The 22,431-nt window shown below is 45.0% G+C and overlaps 2 protein-coding genes across 2 annotated transcripts in view; both read right to left on the bottom strand.

Annotated features, from left to right (window-relative positions):
- The window catches only part of aldh1l2 (aldehyde dehydrogenase 1 family, member L2), a 50,921-nt gene that overhangs the window by 25,716 nt on the left and 2,774 nt on the right, over positions 1–22,431 (bottom strand). Inside the window, exons 2-3 of the mRNA XM_051953913.1 lie at positions 22,107–22,251; positions 13,404–13,637 (exon numbers count right to left, since the gene is read on the bottom strand). Of these exons, the coding sequence (XP_051809873.1) occupies positions 13,404–13,637; positions 22,107–22,251 (379 nt within the window). The remainder of the gene's footprint in view (positions 1–13,403; positions 13,638–22,106; positions 22,252–22,431) is intronic.
- On the bottom strand, positions 5,586–11,575 carry LOC127535747 (zinc finger and SCAN domain-containing protein 29-like). The gene is made up of 2 exons (XM_051954393.1): positions 10,027–11,575; positions 5,586–7,204 (listed from the first exon to the last, which is right to left on the bottom strand). The coding sequence occupies exons 1-2, from the start codon at positions 11,045–11,047 to the stop codon at positions 7,200–7,202; spliced, it is 1,026 nt and encodes a 341-aa protein (XP_051810353.1). The 5' UTR covers positions 11,048–11,575; the 3' UTR covers positions 5,586–7,199.

Here is a 22,431-nt window from a genome sequence, read left to right as displayed (position 1 = left end):
TTAAATCAGATAGTTGAGAGAAAAATGAATGAAAAAAGGCCGGATCATCATTATTAGGGGCGTACAAATTCCCAATCGTATATTCTTTATTAAATATAGTTGCCTGGATAATAATGTATCTGCCTTCTGAGTCAACTATTATGTCATTTAAAGTAAAAAGTAGCCTCTTATGAATAAGTATAGATACTCCTCTTTGTCTACTGTTATAAGAGGCAGAATAAACCTGATTGAAATTTAAGCCAGTAAGTAATTTTTCTTCAGATTTTTGTAGGTGGGTTTCTTGTAGGAGACAAATGTCTGCTTTTAATTTTGAAAAATGGTCTAAGATTTTTATTCTTTTTGCCTGTGAGCGAGTGCCACACACATTCCAGGAGACCTGACTGCAAATTTGTGACCACATTGCCAAGTTTAAACGACAGCTGTCTCTATGACCGTTTGTGAGGCTAGCGGAAGCTATTCATTTACACACAGCGGTAGCAGAGGCATGGAGATAGGAAGGGTGGAGGACAGACTGACTAGCAAGTAGCAAGACGGAGAGATAAGAAAACCAGTTTGTTCAGAGGTTGGGTTCAAACAGAACTGGTTGAAACCTCCTACGAGACTGACAGATAGCAGCCAAACTGCTTCTACCTTTACTCTGACCTGTGAAGGTATGAACATTATCAAATTTACTGTTTTTTAAAAAAAAGACTTTTAGTTGTTACAAAGTGCAAGACAAAGGCCAGTTAATGAGGGCAGCTTATGTAACTTCAGCGACGAGTGTCAGTTATGTACACTACTGTTCAAAAGTTTGGGGTCATTTAGAAATGTCCTTATTTTGAAAGAAAAGCAGTTTTTCAAAGATAACAATAAATGATTGATAAATCCAGTGTAGACATTGTTAATGTGGTAAATGACTATTCTAGCTGGAAACGGCTGATTTTAATGGAATATCTCCATAGGGGCACAGAGGAACATTTCCAGCAACCATCACTCCTGTGTTCTAATGCTACATTGTGTTAGCTGATGGTGCTGAAAGGCTCATTGATGATTAGAAAACCCTTGTGCAGTTATGTTAGCACATGGATAAAAGTGTTAGTTTTCATGGAAAACATGGAATTTGCCTGGTGACCCTAAACTTTTGAACGTTAGTGTACATAATAATGGTAAATAATGAAACGTAGTGCAAGTGGACAACTGTCTCTTTGACAGCAAAATAAAGTAATATCTTAGCAAAAAAATTGTAGCCAACCCCTAAACTCTACTGAAAGGAGCAATAGAGAGATTCAGCGCATATAAAATCATTCAGACATTTGTCTTCTATGTTCACTGAACTTAGAACCTACTATTTCAGCCTGTCTTTTGCATGGAATGTTTCATGGTTTTGATGTCGGGTTTTTTTTAATGTTTATCTTTAGCGTACTTGGTAGTTTTATTCACATTTTAATTTGACATCTCTGTTTATTCCTCTTTTGGAATTATACTGACCTGTAAGAACCTGTGTAAAAGTTGTTACATAACTACAGTTTGTTTGATTGATATTTGCTTTAACACGACAGTGCACAGTGCTTTAGATAATACACACGTGGACAAAATTGTTGGTACCCCTCAGTTAAAGAAGGAAAAACCCACAATTCTCACTGAAATCACTTGAAACTCACAAAAGTAACAATAAATAAAAATTTATTGAAAATTAAATAATCAAAATCAGCCATCACTTTTGAATTGTTGATTAACATAATTATTTAAAAAAACAAACTAATGAAATAGGGCTGGACAAAAATGATGGTACCCATAACTTAATATTTTGTTGCACAACCTTTTGAGGCAATCACTGCAATTAAACGATTTCTGTATTTGTCAATGAGCGTTCTGCAGCTGTCAACAGGTATTTTGGCCCACTCCTCATGAGCAAACAGCTCCAGTTGTCTCAGGTTTGATGGGTGTCTTCTCCAAATGGCATGTTTCAGCTCCTTCCACATATGTTCAATGGGATTCAGATCTGGGCTCATAGAAGGCCACTTTAGAATAGTCCAACGCTTTTCTCTCAGCCATTCTTGGGTGTTTTTGGCTGTGTGTTTTGGATCGTTGTCCTGTTGGAAGACCCATGACCTGCGACTGAGACCAAGCTTTCTGACACTAGGCAGCACATTTCTCTCCAGAATGCCTTGATAGTCTTCAGATTTCATCTTACCTTGCACACTTTCAAGACACCCTGTGCCAGATGCAGCAAAGCAGCCCCAAAACATTACTGAGCCTCCTCCATGTTTCACCGTAGGGACAGTGTTCTTTTCTTCGTATGCTTGGTTTTTGAGTCTATGAACATAGAGTTGATGTGCCTTACCAAAAAGCTCCAGTTTGGTCTCATCTGTCCAAAGGACATTCTCCAGAAGCTTTGTGGCTTGTCAACATGCATTTTTGCAAATTCCAGTCTGGCTTTTTTATGAGTTTTTTTCAGCAGTGGTGTCCTCCTTGGTCGTCTCCCACGAAGTCCACTTTGGCTCAAACAACGACGAATGGTGCAATCTGACACTGATGTACCTTGGCCTTGGAGTTCACCTTTAATTTCTTTGGAGGTTGCTCTGGGCTCTTTGGATACAATTCCAACGATCCGTCTCTTCAATTTGTCATCAATTTTCCTCTTGCGGCCACGTCCAGGGAGGTTGGCTACTGTCCCGTGGGTCTTGAACTTCTGAATAATATGAGCCACTGTTGTCACAGGAACTTCAAGCTGTTTAGAGATGGTCTTACAGCCTTTACCTTTAAGATGTTTGTCTATAATTTTTTTCGGATGTCCTGGGACAATTCTCTCCTTCGCTTTCTGTTGTCCATGTTCAGTGTGGTACACACCTTTTCACCAAACAGCAGGGTGACTACTTGTCTCCCTTTAAATAGGCAGACTGACTGATTATGAGTTTGGAAACACCTGTGATGTCAATTAAATGACACACCTGAGTTAATCATGTCACTCTGGTCAAATAGTTTTCAATCTTTTATAGAGGTACCATCATTTTTGTCCAGGCCTGTTTCATTAGTTTGTTTTTTTAAATAATTATGTTAATCAACAATTCAAAAGTGATGGCTGTTTTTGATTATTTAATTTTCAATAAATTTTTATTTATTGTTACTTTTGTGAGTTTCAAGTGATTTCAGTGAGAATTGTGGGTTTTTCCTTCTTTAACTGAGGGGTACCAACAATTTTGTCCACGTGTGTACATACAGACATTTATATTTCAGGATGAATATATCAAATTAAAACCAATAAATAACCTCCTTGAGAAACATTAGGAATGGGCATTTTTCTTTAGTATTCAATATATTCTGTCATGTTCATGTCTGAGAAAACAACACATGGTATTTAATATGTAGCTTACTATTACATGTGATGAAGGGTACCAACGCAGACTTGCTGTTCTTTGATGAAGAACAAACTTCTCTTGTTTTATACTCAACACCAGTGCAGACTTAAAATTCTTTGATGTAGCAGACACATCCTTTATTATGCTGATTATGTTATATTGCTGCTTTTTATGCAGGGCTTGAGTCCATGTGTGACCCTTGTAAAGGAAGGTAATCATGTAATATCAGGAAACAGTGTGCTACCTCCTACTGTTTCATCACCTTGATCTCATTCCTCCTTTGTTGTTGTAAACAGTCTACCTGGTCATAGAATCAAAAAGAAAATGACACCCCACGAGCTGATCTCAGTAGTACATGCACACTCCCCCCTCCTACCAATTAGATCCTCTCTATTCATGTCCTGCTCTGCCAATGATGCTTCTCCAGACCTGCTCTGTGTGTGTGTCAGCTCACACTCATCTACACCAAACGTGTGACAAGGACTTTGATTTCTTCAACACATGTCCAACAGGAGCTTGGCAGTCAGTTTTCTGCAGTGTCACTTAAGTGTTTGTGCTGCTAACTGCCACCAGTCTGTTCCTATTCATTCACAGCTAAACTGATAATCCCTGCCTCGTCTGGTTGTGATGTGTAATCCATCATTACTGTCAGTAAAATGATGTGGTTTTTGTGTGCTGACCTGTCACTGCTGTCATTTCTCACTACTGTGAGTGGGCAGAGAGCCAAAAGCAAAGGTACAGCAGTAACAGAGGACGTTCACTGCTTGGTTCGATGTCATAACAGGTCCCATCAAACTAGTCACGCATCTCTGTGTGTAAAAATCACATGTTTAGAGATGTTTTGTATTAGTGGGTTTCTAAACAGGGCTGCACAGTGGCGTAGTGGTTAGCACTGTCTCCTTGCAGCTAGAAGATCCCGGGTTCACGTCACGCCCTTCCTGGGATCTTTCTGCATGGAGTTTGCATGTTCTCCATGTTCATGGTGGGTTTTCTCCAGGTTCTCCAGGTTCTTCTCACAGTCCACAAACATGCTGAGGTTAACTGGTGATTCTAAATTCTCTGTAGGTGTGAATGTGATTGTTTGTTTCTATGTGTAGCCCTGTGATACACTGTCTCCTGTCCAGGTGTCCCCTACCTTCACCCTCAGTCAGCTGGGATAGACTCCAGCCCCTCACTACCCTAATGAGGATTAAGCGGTGTATAGATAATGGATGTATTTCTAAACACACAAATTGGTTTCTGCCTCTCTCCACCCACCTCTCATCTGGAACCTGTCTGCATTTTGGAACTGTCTGACTTTGTACTTCTAACAGAATATGCTGTCTGGTTGCAGACTGGGTTGTAGCATGGTGTCAGTGCCTCATCCTAAGGTGTACTGTGGAAGTGCCTGCTGCTAAAGTTTGCTGTCCTGACCATTCCAAGTGGGCGGACACAGCAGAGGAATTCTGGAAAATTTAGAGCTTCCCACTATGTTTATAGAAAGCATGTACAAATCAAAGCACCTCCAAAGTCTGGCAGTGACTGCTTCAACTACAACTCTTTTAATGATGAATTATGAAGGTCTAAATGATTAAGAATCTCCTCATACAGTCTCTGCTTATTCATTTTCACCACTATTTGGCAGTAATGCGTTGCTTGGAATGTGGACAGTAACTAATTTTGGGCCGCATGTAAACATACATGGAGGGGTGAGCACGAACCTTCAAAGACTTAGGATGAAATGTATGTCTCACAGAATCCATACAAATAAGGAAAACATAAAAGGGCCTTTAGAAAGTTTTTGTAGCCCTATAAGCTGCAGTCAATTCCACCCAATTTTCAGTACAAAAAATCGCTAATATTTTATTTGTAAATAAAAATATGACGAGAAATACAGGGAATATTGGACGCGCATCGCGAGGTGCATTTCCTCAAAAACGACCGATTCGTGGAGTATATACCGACTTCAAGACATGTTTTGGACAAAATATTTTACTGGCTTGTTTCGTCTGGATGTCCAAGGTTGGATTATGGCCGTTTTTTGTGGAATATTTTCATCTGTGTGTAATAATGAACCCGCAAATGTGAGTCGCGCTGTGTACGTTGATGCCGTGTATAGAGAACGGATGGATGGATAATCGTTGTTTGTCGGACAAATGTGTTTATATTACCCGCTGTGGTAATCACATCTGAAAGTGGTTTATACCGGCGGATTCATGAGAATCTAAGCTTTCCATCGGTGTATAGTGTTTGTATAATCGTGTTTGCAGCTTCAGACATTTAAGAAAATGCTTATGCAGATCTCAAAGCGTCCCGCGGACGGGACACTGAAGCTTAACGGGTAGACTGGAAATTCATGACTTGCTTTTTAAGTCATTTATATATTCTGAATTTTTCTGTGACTGATTAGTATGGTAACCTGAAAATACAAACAGAAACTTCAGCCGTATTACGACAGCAGCTGGTAAGGTGATAAGTGTTCCATAGTCAGCTGTCTATGACCAGCAGGATTTCTACAAGGCCAGCTCTACATTGGAGAGCACTGACCACCCCTTCACTCTCAGTCTGAAACTATTCCCTCAGGAAATGTAGAGTACCATGGTTTAACTGGAATGGGTCCAACAACACCTTTGTTTCCTGTGCAATAACCCTGCTTAATTTACATGAGAAATTGCAGCATTTTAGGGATTGTTCTGTGTATTATTGTGTTCTGGACACACATGGAGGACATATTGAATAAACATGTTCTGAAAGCTTTAAATTTGTGTTCTTCAAGAAATCAGTTCAAAATTCCAAAGAATAAAAAAGTTATACTCATTTATAGTTGTTTTTACCTGACAGGACATTTTTGCTTCCCCACCCTGCAGCGCTCGATTTAAGGCCGAGAGGTCCGGTCGCCCAAATGACATTTTATGGGCCACCAACATACGTCAATTTAGACATTTTTAGGAGCCAAATTCAACTTTTCGTGGCCAAAAAATTAATCCGACTTTTTTGTTTGTTTGTTTGTGTGACAGGTTCGCTGTCCGTGGGTCCACTCAATACACACACGCCCTGGTTGTGGAGGGAATATTGTTTATTACTTTGCTACTTAAAGTTCTCCGCAGCCCGGTACGCAGCCTCCGCTGCCTCTCAGTTCCCGCTGTCTCCGCTGTCCCACAGTCTATGCAGCCTCCGCTGCCTCTCCGCTGCTCCTCAGTCTATGCAGCCTCCGCTGCCTCTCCGCTGCTCCTCAGTCTATGCAGCCTCTCCGCTGCTCCTCAGTCTATGCAGCCTTTCCGCTGCTCCTCAGTCTATGCAGCCTCCTTTGTCTCTCTGTCCGCCCGGCTTTTATCCTCCGCTCCGGCTGCTACTGCAGGGATAATTAGGTCAGCCAATTACCATCACCTGTGCCAATTACCTTGACGCTGCTTCCATGCTCCCCTCCACACCTCTCTCCCCTGCAGCTGAGCTCTCCCACGCCCATCGCCACATATCCCCACCGCCCGACTTAGGCCGGGGAGCCATCCGGCCTAACCAACTCCCCCCACCGGCTCCAAGGAGCGGGAGAGGAAGTCGGCCACGGCCATCTGCGCCCCCGGCCTATGAATCACTGTGAACTTAAAAGGCTGTAGAGCCAGATACCACCGTGTGATTCGGGCGTTGGTATCCTTCATGCGATGGAGCCATTGGAGAGGGGCGTGGTCCGAACAGAGGGTGAATGGGCGTCCCAGGAGGTAGTAGCGCAGGGCCCCGACCGCCCACCTGATTGCCAGGCACTCTTTCTCCACCGTGCTGTAGCGAGCCTCCCTCTCAGACAACTTGCGGCTGATGTAAACTACAGGGCGGTCGACGCCCCGCACCTGCTGGGACAAAACAGCCCCCAGCCCTCTGTTCGACGCATCAGTCTGCAGGAAAAAAGGGAGAGAGAAGTTAGGTGTGTAGAGGAGTGGCTCCCCACAGAGGGCCTGCTTTATTCTCTCAAACGCCCGCTGGCACTGCTCCATCCACTGGACCGGATCTGAGGCACTCTTCCGGGTCAGGTCGGTCAAGGGGCTGGCCAGGTCCGAGAATCTAGGTATGAACCGCTGATAGTAGCCCGCCAGCCCCAGGAACCGCCGTACCTCTTTTTTGGACTTGGGCTGCGGACAGGCTGCGATTGCTGCTGTCTTATCCACCTGTGGGCGCACCTGCCCGCCGCCCAAGTGGTGACCCAGATACCGTACCTCCCTCCGTCCAACCGCGCACTTCTTCGGGTTGGCCGTCAGCCCCGCCTGTCTCAAGGATTCCAGCACCGCGGCCACCTGCCGCACATGCGCCGCCCAGCTGTTACTATGGATGATAACATCATCCAGGTAGGCGGCCGCATATGCTGCGTGCGGCCGCAGCACCTTGTCCATGAGACGCTGGAACGTGGCTGGGGCTCCGAACAACCCGAACGGAAGCGTCGTGAATTGGTACAAACCGTACGGAGTGGAGAAGGCCGTTTTTTCCTTGGACTCCGGTGACAGGGGAATCTGCCAGTAGCCCTTGGTCAAATCCAGTGTGGTGAAGAAACGCGCAGTGCCCAGCCGATCCAGGAGCTCGTCGACCCTGGGCATGGGATAGGCATCAAATCGTGACACGTCATTCACCCTGCGGTAGTCCACACAGAACCGTATAGACCCATCCTTCTTGACGACAAGAACAATGGGGCTACACCAGGCACTGTTTGACTCTTCTATCACTCCCATCTCTAGCATTGCTTTCAATTCCTTCTGAACTAATTTTCTCTTATGTTCAGGCAGTCGGTAAGGTCGTGAAAAAACCCTCACGCCTCGGGGGGTCTCGATGTGGTGCTGTATGAGGTCTGTACGCCCTGGCAGGGGGGAAAACACATCAGCAAACCGCTCCTGCAACATGGCAATGTCGGCCTTTTGGGACTGCGAGAGGTGGTTTTCAACAGGGAGTGAGGTGGAATTGCCCGGCTTTGGAACCTCAGGCCCTAACTCATCTCTCTCTTCAATTACAGTCACCAAAGAAGCCGACTCCGCCTCTCTCCATGCTTTTAGGAGGTTGAGGTGGTAAATCTGTGTTGCTTCTCCCCTGTCAGAGCGTGCCACCTCATAATCCACCTCCCCTACTCGTCGTGTGACCACGAAGGGCCCTTGCCACTTGGCGAGTAATTTTGAGATAGAAGATGGGAGTAATACAAGTACTTTGTCTCCCAGTGAAAATTGTCTGAGCTTTGCCCCTCTGTTGTACAGGCGTTGTTGTCGTTCCTGGGCCTTGAGCAAATTCTCACGTGAAAGCTGTCCCAGTGATTGGAGTTTTGCTCTAAGGTCCAGGACGTACTGTATTTCATTCTTACTTGGGCTTGGACCTTCCTCCCAGTTTTCTTTAACCAGGTCCAAAACCCCACGTGGCTTCCTGCCAAACAACAGTTCAAAGGGAGAAAATCCCGTGGAGGCCTGGGGCACCTCCCGCACTGCAAACAACAGAGGGTCCAGCCATTTATCCCAATTGCTGCTCTCCTCGTGAATGAACTTACGAATCATGTTCTTCAAGGTCTTATTCAGACGCTCCACCAGACCATCGGTCTGTGGGTGGTACACACTTGTCCGAATAGACTTGATGCCCAATAATTCGTAAAGTTCCCGAAGTGTTCGTGACATAAACGAGGTGCCCTGGTCAGTCAGAATCTCTTTGGGGATTCCAACTCGGGAGATGACCTGAAACAGTGCTTGTGCAACACTCTTTGCAGAGATGGTGCGCAACGGCACTGCTTCGGGATATCGTGTTGCGTAATCCACTAGAACTAACACAAACCGATATCCTCGTGCGCTCCGGTGAAATGGCCCGATGAGGTCCATGCCAATTCTTTCAAACGGAACCTCTATCAGTGGTAATGGGTGCAAAGGCGCCCGCGGGATGGCCGGTTGGTTAACCAACTGGCATTCAGGACAAGACGCACACCACCGGCGTACGTCCTCCCGAATGCCAGGCCAATAGAATCGGGCCATGACCCGGTCGAGTGTTTTTTCATATCCCATGTGACCAGCCATTGGGTTGAAATGTGCCGCCTGGAAAACAGTTTCCCGGCGGCCCCTCGGCACCAACAATTGGGTGACTATACTCTGTGTCTGAGTGTCACGAGTCACTCTGTATAATCTGTCTCTGATCAATGAAAAGTGTGGATATGTAGGTGCTGTGCCCGGGTGCACAAACTGACCATCAATCTTTATCACTTGGTCGAAAGCTGAGCGCAGAGTATCATCTCGAGACTGTTCCAGAGGAAAATCTTCCATGGGGTGTAGGACAGGAACCCGCGGAGCCTCCTGACGAGGTCCCACGGGATCCCCCTCCCCGTCTGCAGTGTTGGACAACCTTGCGTCACCGCTGAGCACAGCACACATATCACACGTCCCTACCTCTCGTGAACGCACTCCCCCACACTTCCCTACTGCTCCATGGAACCCAGGCCAATCCGTGCCCAAAACAAGGGGGTGCGTAAGGCGGGAGCTAACCGCGGCCTTTATCATATGCTTTTTTCCCCTGAATCTAATCTCCACTGGTACAATAGGATATTCGTGAACATCCCCATGCACACACCTTATCTTCACCCAAGATGCCTCCACCAATGCCCCGGGTCGAACCAGGTTTTGGTGGATCAGGGACTGTTCACAGCCCGAATCCACCATAGCCCGGTGTACACCCCCCTGGATCCTTACCGGAACGCTGTATGTCCCACCTGGACCGGGAGAGGGTGCTGGCGTGCCGGCAACCCGGACCACCTGGCCGACCTCCGTGCGGGGGCATTCTCGGCGGGTGTGGCCAGGCCGCCCGCACCTCCAGCACTCCTGTCCTGACGTTTGAGGAGCCCTCTGTGGGTTGGAAGCAGCGTCTGCGGCAGCCGGAGCCTGGTGGGGAGGGGAAGCAAAGGAGAGGTTAGTACGGGGCGCCGGAGCTGGAGGCGTCGGAAAACGTGACGCCATCGTCGGCGGGGCCAGGGTTTTCCTGCGTGGCGCTGGTGTCGGTCGCGTCACTGGAGGTGCCCGTCCTTGGCCCCCCGACTGGACCGCCAGATGATCCTCGGCCAGCATCACTGCTGCCCCCAGATCCGCCGGGCGATGACACCTCACCCAGTTACTCGTCTCCCCTGGCAGCCCCTTGATGAACTGTTCCACCACCATCTTCTCCACCAGCCGAATCTCCCCCGCAGTCTCTCCCGGCAGCAGCCACCTGGTTGCCGCATCCTTTACCTGCTGGGCAAATACAAACGGGCGCTCACCCGTCCCCAGCCGAGCGCCTCGGAAACGGCGCCGATGGTCCTCAGGCGAGAGGCCCGTCCTGTCCAACACCGCCTTCCTGACATCCGCGAAGTTCCTCCGGGCGGCCGCTGGCAGGCTGACCGCTGCCGTCTGAGCCTCCCCCGTCAGTAGGGGAAGCAGCCGCACCGCCCACTCCGCCTGCGGCCATCCGCACGCCGCCGCCGTGGCCTGAAACATGTCCAAAAACGACTGTGGGTCATCCGCCACCATCATCTTCTGTAAGGTCAGCCTGGAGACGGAGGAGGAGGGGGAGGCAGACCGTCCTCCCGCCCGGGACAACAGCCGTTCGAGGACGCGGGATTGTCTCTCCACCCGCTGGCGGAAAGCGTCACAGTGAAGTCGGTGCAGAGCCGCCTGCTCCGCACACATCGCTGTCAGGCCCTGCAGCAGCTGGACCAATGCAGCGGCCGGCTGCACCGGCTCCGCCGGAGGTGAAGACATCAAAGCGTATCGAGTGCCGGTTGGGTGCCAATGTGACAGGTTCGCTGTCCGTGGGTCCACTCAATACACACACGCCCTGGTTGTGGAGGGAATATTGTTTATTACTTTGCTACTTAAAGTTCTCCGCAGCCCGGTACGCAGCCTCCGCTGCCTCTCAGTTCCCGCTGTCTCCGCTGTCCCACAGTCTATGCAGCCTCCGCTGCCTCTCCGCTGCTCCTCAGTCTATGCAGCCTCCGCTGCCTCTCCGCTGCTCCTCAGTCTATGCAGCCTCTCCGCTGCTCCTCAGTCTATGCAGCCTCTCCGCTGCTCCTCAGTCTATGCAGCCTTTCCGCTGCTCCTCAGTCTATGCAGCCTCCTTTGTCTCTCTGTCCGCCCGGCTTTTATCCTCCGCTCCGGCTGCTACTGCAGGGATAATTAGGTCAGCCAATTACCATCACCTGTGCCAATTACCTTGACGCTGCTTCCATGCTCCCCTCCACACCTCTCTCCCCTGCAGCTGAGCTCTCCCACGCCCATCGCCACAGTTTGTTTTTTGTTTTTTTGTTTTTTTTTGGGGGGGGGGGGGGGGGGGGGGGGGAATCCAGTTCCTCCTCCACGTCAACTTGTTAGCTGGAGCCGCCGAGCTATCACTGGTCACTGGGCAAAGTGTGCCTTAAAACCCCCCACGGCCGTGAAAAGTCACCCACGAATGAGCAGCGCATTGTCCGGAGCTCCTAGCGGGCGACTGGGACGTTGACAGCCGGAACAGGTGCGGTTTGTCCTGGGCAGATGAGCGGCAGGTGTTAGCCAAGCAGCTAGCGAGGGATAGCTAGCCAGCCGGGGAGTCTGAGCAGTCTGTGAGCGGGGAGACAGCTCCGGTGGCTTGGTGCTTTCCGTTCGCGGTGCTCAGGCTCAGTTGGTGCTGTCCTCCGGATGCCGCCATCACATTCTGGGCTGGTTCTGGATCCGACGGAGTCTCGCGGACTCCCGCGAGATGTTAACGACGTTAACATCAGCGACAATAAAGTGTTCAAATTTGAAATTAAATCGGCGGAAATCCGTGGATCTGCGGAAAATTGCCATCCCTGAAACTTGGATTTGGAGGTCAGTAGCCCAAATCAAAATATTTGGGCCCCTGACCAGCGTGTTTTTTGTCATTTTTGGTCGCCAAAATCGGTTTTTAGTCGCAAATGGCGACCTGGCGACCGTCTAAATCGAGCGCTGCCCTGTATATTAGTCATTTATCTTCGGAGAATCTTTTATGGTGGAGAATGGAAATAAATAATAAATAAAATGCCTGATTTAAACGCTACTGATTCATCTATGCAGCATTATTGTTTTATGGCTTTTATGTTTTTTATGGTTTTATGTCTTTGTAGTAACCAAATTGTATTGTTTTGTTTTATCATGCTGATGAAAAGCACTTTGGTCCCTTTTTATGTTGTAAAGTGCTCTATAAAGAAATGTGACTGATTGATTGATAATGAGGAGATTTAAGTGCGGTAATATACAAAGTAAACAGCTCAAGTCATAATTTTTATGGCACCGCTCTGCCATTGCCAGTGCTTTTTGTTGAGGAAAGTGTGTTTACATGCCCTGTTTTGTGCTGTACATAATGTCCTAACAAGAGAAGCACTGAGAGAGAGCAGCACTCTGCCAAGGCTCCTCAGTCGTTGTATAATTTCCAGCAGATGAAATCTTTAAACAATTCATGGTCCATGGATTTGTAGTAGAATCACAATCATGTGATCGTCAGCAGGCAGCTGATGTAGTGTTCATTTGTTGTCATGGTTACAGTGATATTGTGCCACTATCTCACAATGATACAGAAATCTTTAACAAATCCGTGGATCCAGACTATAAGCTGCATCACTGCTAAAATCTAATCACTTGGTCCTTGTGTCATTTCTGACCTTCCCTGAAAATTTCATCCAACTCTGTTAGTCTGTTTTTTAGCATTGTTGTGAACAGACAGACAAACCAGCTCTGCTGCGTTCCTTGGTGGAGTAATAATTTTTGCCATGCCACAACATTATTGAAACAATAATAAATAGTAAACATGAAGCTGTTGCCATGGAGAGAGAAGTGTTCGTTCTCTGCTTCCTGTTCAGACCTGTCTAATGTGACACGTCAGAAGATCTGGCTTGGCATCACTCTGGTATCAAATATATTTTATCTGAGGACATGTCTCTGCCACACCTTACTTCCTCATAATGCTCAAAACTCATAATGCTTACTGTTCAACAGCAAAGCTTCTTTGGCATACAGCAGAGTGGTCTGGTGATATGTTGTCACATCCACAGCTGTCAACTAAGCTTGTATTAACCCTTCATCATAGCATAGCGCTCTCAGATCCCACTTTCCCACCTCCCTCACCAGTTGATGGCTGAGGCTCCTCGGTGCAGGGGCAGGATGGAGGGGTGGTAGATGATGGAGCCATGCTTGGGGCTGTCGATGACATTCATGGGGATGAACTGGGAGCAGAAGGGCATGACGTTCAGCTCGGCGCCCACCGCTTTGTAGGTGTCCACCACCTCAGGGATGGGCTTCCCCTTCACCCGCCACCGAGGGAACTTGAACACCGGGGTCCCATCCTTCTCTGCAGCCACCGCTGGGAGGAGAGAGGACAGTTTAGAGGTGCAGTTTAGAAAGCTAACTTTGTTATAAATCATACTCATACAGTATATGAAGAGTTTATTTGCAAAAACAGGTAACTCCGTTTTCAGAAAACTAATTTTTTTTATTGTTTACTTAAGATAATAATAATAATAATAACAATAATAACACTAATAATTTATTTTTTCTCTATTTTGTCATGTATTTTTCTACTGAGTCAAATCCACTCAACTTCAGTTTGATATTATGTCAACTAAACAATAAAAAAAATGTTTTCTGAAAATTTATCAAAACGTAGTTATCTGTTTTTGCAAATGGACTCTTCATATGTTATTTTATATCACAACAGTGCTCACACCATATCATAAAATTGCGCATTTTATGGACATTTTAATTGAGAAATCATATGGACAATACTATGGATGATTGAGAAAGCACTATTAATCTAACTGTTAATCTCAACATAAGAGACTAAAAGAAATAGAAAAATTCATGCCTCATTCTACTGAGCTATGACTCTCAATAAGTCAAGAAAATCTAGTCAGTTGTTTCTTCTTCTTCTTTTCCTTTCAGCTTTTCCCTTCAGGGGTCGCCACAGCGAATCAATTGCCTCCATCTAACCCTGTCTTCTGCATCCTCTTCTCTCACACCAACTACCTTCATGTCTTCTTTAACCACATCCATAAACCTCCTCTTTGGTCTTCCTCCAGGCTTATTGAGAGAAAATTAATGGCAGCCATTTTGCTATTAATATTGAGTCACTGTTTTAGTCAGTGACTCAATGTTAGCTTGTCAAAAGAATATCTGCTGGTTTCCCACTTTTGTTTGATGGTAAACTCTCAAAATATGAGGTTAACATAATCATTTAAGGTACATTATACTTGATATTATGATTTGTTTGGGCACATTTCTGACAAATCAGTTCAACTAAAACAGGGGTCTGCAACCTTTAACACTCAAAGAGCCCTTTCGACCTAGCCTAGCCATGCTACACCCATGTTTCTGACGGCACAAGGGTCTAGCGAAGCTCGACAGGGAGGGAGGCGGGCTAAAAGGTTGTCTATCAAATCCCTCTGCAGCAATTGGGTAGGTATACAACCAATCAACGCAACGAATAGGCTGACGTAGTTCCGAGAGCACCGGCGGATTGTGGCTAAGTCCCATTAGCTTCCCAACCAGCGGAGCCGCGGAGCCAACTGGTATATTAAGGATTTGCCATATCCCGTCGGCATAAGTCCAAATACGTCTTTCTTCTCAATGAAACACTTAAGTGCCGTCCTTTGTTTATCTTTCAAGTTGAAATTTAGCTTCAAATCTTTAAGGGCTGTGGCCAAAGCCGAGTCGAAAGATAACTGTTTATTGTGCGCTGGTTGTTTCTGTCAGAATCGTCACGCCTCTGCCGTCACTTCGTTATGCCCGCCTTCTGACTCTACACTTCATGGTGATTGGTCCGGCCAGTTTTAGGAGAATCCAGCCTCGAGCCTTATGGAGGGTAACTAGACCCACCCTGGCAGAGAATTAAATTCGTTGCCGTGGGTTGTCTAGCGCGGCTAGGCTACTTTCGACCTGTTTCCCACAGAAAAGAAAACACCGGGAGCCGCAAAATCCTTTTGGCATTTAAAATGAAGACAACACTGCAAATATCGCTTTGTACCTCTATGCCCTTGTTAATTTTGACTAATTAATAAAAAAAATAATGCATTAAAAAACAATGTATTTAACCGCACCTTTCTCAGTTCCCAAATTTCTGGCACACCAATAACACTGATGAACACTCCAGCCAGGTAGGTAGCACTAATGAACCTAAAGTCTGTTTTCCAGCCGCGAAGAAGATTCACAGGATGCACTGTCAGCACACAACAAAGTTTGGTGAACAGTGATTGAAGACGAGAACACTCTGAGTGTGTTGTCCAAATAGTTTCTTTTAAAAATCTTCCTGATGGCAGCTTGGATAAAAGCGTGGTTATTTGTAAATTGTGCAACAAATAGTTTTCTGATCACCGCAGCACTTCAAGCCGGTGTATCCATCCCATAATAGACCACTTTTCGAGATGCTAAAGGTGCTTGAGTTTACAGACAGCTTTAAAATATTCAATACAATCGCTATAAATGAACTTTGAGTTTGCAGTAATCTGTAAATGTAGTAGACAGATGAAAAATGCAGATAAATATAAATGAAATATACTTGTTTAAGATAACGTATATGTCTGTTCACCAATTCAGTCATACACCAAAAATTATTTAAATTGAAAAACTTCGCTGATTATGTCAGATATTGCTTTTGATGCCATCAGTCGTGATTAATTAATTACAAAGCCTCTAATTAGATAGATTCGTTTTTTAAATTGTGTCCTACCACTAATATTTATCTTACTTGGTTAATGTCATTTTTGCTCCTGGACCTCATATGTTATGTAATGTTAGCTGGAAATCAATACTTTGGGAATGTCTATTTAACTTGTAAAATCTATTATGAGTTATCTTCAGCTAATAACTTTTCTCCGGTAAGTTGCTGCCCTATTTTCCAAGACGACACTCCTCTGACTCTCTGACCTGCTGCCTGGATGCTGGGCGTGACATTGATCTGTGCTCTCGCGAGTAACGTCGTATTAACCTGACATATCAAACAGTAGATACAGAGCAAGACAATTATCCGTAGTTTACCTTAGTACTCACGAGTACCCGACACAATGCAGGACTCTGCTGTGAAGGCAGAGACAGGTGGCGGTGGTGTATTTGCGACAATAAAAAAAAAGAAATTTGAAGGAGAGACGGCTAGGATTTAGGAATGGTGGCCCGCCACTGCTGAATGAATGTAGAGCAAACACTGGGATCCGAAGATCAACAGGACTCCAAATGAATACCCACAGGCCGGCGAGTGTTGGAGATTGACGGCTGGGACGCATATTTTGACAGACAAAAATTAAGACGTTTTATATTGATGTTACAAGATCACCATTATCTTCAAATTTAGAATTAAAATTTAAAAACTAACGAACTAAAATAAAAGAAATTTTAATTAAATAGCCTGCTGATTATTTATTTTCCAAAGCTACAAGGAGCTGCAACAGAGGGATGAAAGAGCCGCATGCGGCTCCGGAGCCGCAGGTTGCCGACCCCTGAACTAAAACATCAGCTAATCTGTCAGTCTAGCTGCCCTTCATAGTCCCTGTCCATTTCGACTTGAAAATCAACGCAACAAGATTTGTTCTATTCATCATTTTATGTGTTTCTTAAAACCTGTAAAGCATTTATACGTAGGGAGCTTTTCTAGAACCTTTGGCACGGCCGTATGAGAGGATGTTCCAAGACTTGAGGCTGGACAGTCAGGACCACCAGAGCACCCCAAGAAATGATTCTCAGTTTTACTTTTCAATATTGCAGCTTGTGAATGCAGTGACGTTTGATTCAGTATTCCATTGTCCTTTACTCAGTGTCATTAAACGGAATTAGCACTGAATGTTTTGATAATGACTCAAATGAGAAAAACACTGTGATTAACTGTTCTCTGTGAAGAGCCACCGAGAGCAACAACCACATGTGGCAGTCTCAGCTATTCAACATGAGTTAGATAAGCTTTAACTCCAGTCAGAACCAGGCCTTCCTTCTGCAAGTGGAGACATGCAACTCCAGTAAGCTGTACTAAACCTAGCAGCAGATGAGCCATCTCTCTCCAGTTCAGTTCTACAGTCAGCTTGTTGTGATATAGTGGGTCACTGATTCCACAACCAGCCAACACTGGAGCTTCCAACTCTTTAACACATGAAAGCTCAAAGATGCAAGCATGAGTCATTTTAAGCATTACATGAATACACTGCCATTAAATAGGTCGGGGTCTCTTAGAAATGTTAATATTTTTTAAAGAAAACCATTTTTTAAAATGAAGATAACATTAAATGACTGATAAATCCAGTGTAGACATTGTTAATGTGGTAAATGACTATTCTTGCTGGAAACGGCTGATTTTTAATGGAATATCTCCATAGGGGCACAGAGGAACATTTCCAGCAACCATCACTCCTGTGTTCTAATGCTACATTGTGTTAGCTAATGGTGTTGAAAGGCTCATTGATGATTAGAAAACCCTTGTGCAGTTATGTTAGAACATGGATAAAAGTGTGAGCTTTTATGGAAAACGTGAAATTGTCTGGATGACCCCAAACTTTTGACAGGTAGTGTATCTTGTATTGACCTTTCTCCTTTTCTTGCTGAAGAGCTAAAAAGTCAAACTATAGCACACTCAGCAGGAATATGTGTATGTTTACAATTAGTAATAGAGGAAATAGTTGAGTATTTCTCCAAAAAAACAAAGGGAAAATCAGAGGTCAAGAGGCAGCAGATAGCAGATGATGATGCTTCCTGGAAAGATTGCATCACACCAAAGAGAGCAGCCCGACTGTAGACTTTTCACCTCGGTGCTGCATCTCCGGGCCACACAGGACCTCTCCCCACACAGACAATGGAGCCACTATCCCACAGATAGCACAGGATCAAGGCCAGTCTTTGTCCAAGAGCACTGTAGAGTCAACATGCATCTACCTCAGCCCCAGCACAGGCCTCTGGTGGCCCGGAGTGACGACCCAGAACAGAGGGGCATCACACCTACAGGCTGTTATTCATTTATGCAGAAGTTATAAAATGTTTACTCTCGCGCATTTTAGATGTAATTTCCCAATGTCCTACACACATATCAGACAGAGCCTCCCTGAGACCAAGGTTTGCTTGTTTGTATGACTCACAAGCAGTGTACAGAAAGATATTATCCAAACAACTACAAAACTACTACTTGCTCTACATATCATCACTGTTTTTTTTTTCTCACTTTTCCATTTACAGCTGCCCTCTCTGCAAAAATGACAACAAATATTGCAAAAGTAGTTACTAATAGCAACAGAGGGACATTGCAGTAGTTGCAACTCTGCAGTTTCACATAGCTATGCAGCAGCAACTTTCAGCACCTTGTACTGGTTCTACAGTCTAATGAAGCATACTAGTGTTGGATTTGTGGTTAAGCAGCAGTCCAGACTGCAGGTTCCTCTGCTGTTATATGCTGATATGTATGTTCTTATACTGCTAAAATGTGATATTTTTATGTTGCTACCTTCTGTCACTTTGTATTGTGTTTCCATTTGTACCAGGGTGCAACACAGTTTCTCACAGTTTAAAAAAACACTGAACTGAGGACCCTCAGAGAATAAACAATGAGTTCAAATGCTCCATATGAATGACTACTAATATATCACTGACGGATCAGGAAGATAGTCATCACACATCACTGACAAAACCCACAGAACTATGGAGGTATTTCAGGTGCAAAATGTTTGAGCACCTGTAACATCGAATTTGTAGTTGTGTACATTGAATTTGTATGTGTATCAGCAAATCTGATTTCCCACACTCTATGAGTTCTGTACTTGTAAAATAATTTTTTGTATGTGTCGATTTTTTTCTTCCCACAAATACAACACAAAAATACACATTCACAAATCGTAATTACAGGTGCACAAATCACATTTACAGGTGCACAAATCATATTTACAGGTGCACAAATCACATTTACAGGTGCACAAATCATATTTACAGGTGTACAAATCCTTCTCTACAAGTCACATATTTCAACACTGACACGCTCACATTTTGCACCTATTGTTGCAGGACACAAAGTGCAAAACATACTTGTGCACCTGTATTGTAAGAAGTGAAGTTGAGGTGAGAATTTGAATATGTGCAAATCTGAATGTGAACTTGTGCAATAAGTATGTGAAATAATTTACCACGAAAATACCCAAATTGCTACTTACAACCACTCGAATCCTCCCCACAAGTCACACATTCTCTGTTTTCTACAGGTGCAAATCCGAAATCTACAGGTGCAAATCCGAAATCTACAGGTGCAAATCAGAAATCGTACTTCCGGTCCCGCTGAGATATTTGGTGCAAAACTACAAAACGAGCCGATCTGTGTATAAATTCTATGCTCTGAGATTGACAGACTTTTCGGCCAGTCAGGGAGACGCTTTGCCCGCCCAGCCAATCAGAGGTTTTTATTCCGTCTGAGGTCGCTTTACCGACTTCCGGGTGTGGAATTTCACGATGGAGAGAGTGTAGGCCAGGGGGTCGGCAAGTAGATGTTTGTAAACAATCGAACAGCGGGCCAATAGCGGGGGGGCTGGCGATACCGCGAGCAGCGGAGCTTCTACAGCTGATCGCCGCTGCTTGTGACACACGTCTCTGATCACAGATGTATTAAAAATGACTCCCGAGACACACACATGTTTTGCACACACTGTTGCTCAGTGAAATCTGGCTGGTACAACCAATGACGTATATATAGAGCTAGACCGCTCACGGCTCGGCGGACAACAGCAGCGCCATGGTAAATCGGCGCTAACTTCCGGTAGTGGCAAGAAGCTGTGGCGCGCTATTTGATCCTGTGTAAATACACCAACTTCAAGGCCTGCTTGTCATCAGTGATGGGACAATATGTGTTATGTTATGGCTTTTACTGTTAGCAGACAATAAAATCTCTGTCCTAGGCACGTTTTCACGGCAATCACAGCGTTGTTTAGCCCTCACAGACAGAGACAGAGACCACCACACAGTAATGAGTGCTGAATGCTGATGCAGTGATTGTGTCAATAACAAATGTTTCATACTTTCTGCAGCATTGGTGTTTTACTTACTTGAGCTCTAAAAAATATTCGAACCAATGCCAAATAAGAAAATTAGTGTTTTAAACAATTTTTCTCCAATTCAAATTATTCAGTTGGACTTTGAAAAGCAGCACATGCAGTAGAAAAAAATTCCAAATTATGTTTTATTGTAAAGAGGGATGGAAAATTCACAAGGATATCAACAGGGCAGAAAACGTGTGCATGTTGTCATCTACAAGCTAAACTAATCAGCTTCAGAACCTGCTCACCTTCTCAAACAGATTTCTAGTTCATTAACACATAATTTCTGATGACAAAAATAGCCTTGTCATCCGTCACCAGGTCAGAGTGAGACCACAGGCACAGGGGGAATGGCGAGCCATGAGCATGACAGCGAACTGGGGAACTCTCCTGAGGAGAGTCTGCTCAGCTGCAGTCACTGAAAAACCCTGCCAGTGCTGGTCTAGGGCCTCCTGGCCTGGTGTTCTCAACGTATTTCAAGCATTGTGACTTGATTCCAACACAGAAGTTTACTGTACCTTGGTAAATCACGAAACACAAAGTCACATACCGTGCTGGCGTTCCAATGTGAAATCCCCGTCTTGCCACTACCGGAAGTCAGCTCCTATTTACCGCCTCTCAGCGGCCAGTGAGCGGTCTAGCTCTATATGTACGTCATTGGGTACAACTGTGTCCAACCAGTAGCGCAAACGCGGAAATGCCCGGCAGCAGCCGACAACGCGAGTTTCGTGTTGTGGTGACGGACTGGCTTTGGTTCCATGCCAAATCAAATTTTCAAAATCATCTGACGGGCCAGTTTTGGCCCGCAGTTTTGGGCCGCCAGTCGCCAACCACTGGTGTAGGCTTTGATTTCAATATACTAAGAGGAATGGATAAGTTATTTGAGTCATTGGGAAATGCGCATTATAGAGATTAGAGCAGACCAGCCGTCCAAAACAAGAACTCCCTACACTCTCTCCATCGTGAAATTCCACACCCGGAAGTCGGTAAAGCACCTCAGACGGAATAAAAACCTCTGACTGGCTGGGCGGGCAAAGCGTCTCCCTGACTGGCCGAAAAGTCTGTCAATCTCAGAGCATAGAATTTATACACAGATCGGCTCGTTTTGTAGTTTTGCACCAAATATCTCAGCGGGACCGGAAGTACGATTTCTGATTTGTACCTGTAGATTTCGGATTTGCACCTGTACATTTCTGATTTGCACCTGTAGATTTCGGATTTGCACCTGTAGAAAACAGAGAATGTGTGACTCGTGGGGAGGATTCGAGTGGTTGTAAGTAGCAATTTGGGTATTTTCGTGGTAAATTATTTCACATACTTATTGCACAAGTTCACATTCAGATTTGCACATATTCAAATTCTCACCTCAACTTCACTTCTTACAATACAGGTGCACAAGTATGTTTTGCACTTTGTGTCCTGCAACAATAGGTGCAAAATGTGAGCGTGTCAGTGTTGAAATATGTGACTTGTAGAGAAGGATTTGTACACCTGTAAATATGATTTGTGCACCTGTAAATGTGATTTGTGCACCTGTAATTACGATTTGTGAATGTGTATTTTTGTGTTGTATTTGTGGGAAGAAAAAAAAATCGACACATACAAAAAATTATTTTACAAGTACACAACTCATAGAGTGTGGGAAATCAGATTTGCTGATACACATACAAATTCAATGTACACATACAAATTCAATGTACACAACTACAAATTCGATGTTACAGGTGCTCAAACATTTTGCACCTGAAATACCTCCATACAGAACCAGTAGGTAAACAGAGTAAACTCACCCAGGGGGTCAGCCTTGCCATCCTTGTCAGGGACTGTGAAGACACCCACAACCTTGTGTCCCTGCTTCTTCAGGTTGGAGTAAACCTCCTGTCCAAACATACTCTGGCCAATAATAGCTAGTTTTAGCTTATTCTGGTAATAGTGCTGTAATGAGAGGAAACAATACGTAAGTTTCAGCTCTATGTAGCGCATATCTGCAACACTATAAAAGGCATATACTTATCCACAGCAAGAACCTTGCTTTAAGAATGATTTTCACTTCACGCAAAAGTATACATCAGCGCTGCAACTACCATTATGTCTGCTAATAATTTGATTGATTAT

Source organism: Acanthochromis polyacanthus, chromosome 1 (assembly GCF_021347895.1).
Source record: "Acanthochromis polyacanthus isolate Apoly-LR-REF ecotype Palm Island chromosome 1, KAUST_Apoly_ChrSc, whole genome shotgun sequence".
NCBI lineage: Eukaryota > Metazoa > Chordata > Actinopteri > Pomacentridae > Acanthochromis > Acanthochromis polyacanthus.
This window is presented reverse-complemented; position numbering and strand designations above follow the sequence as displayed.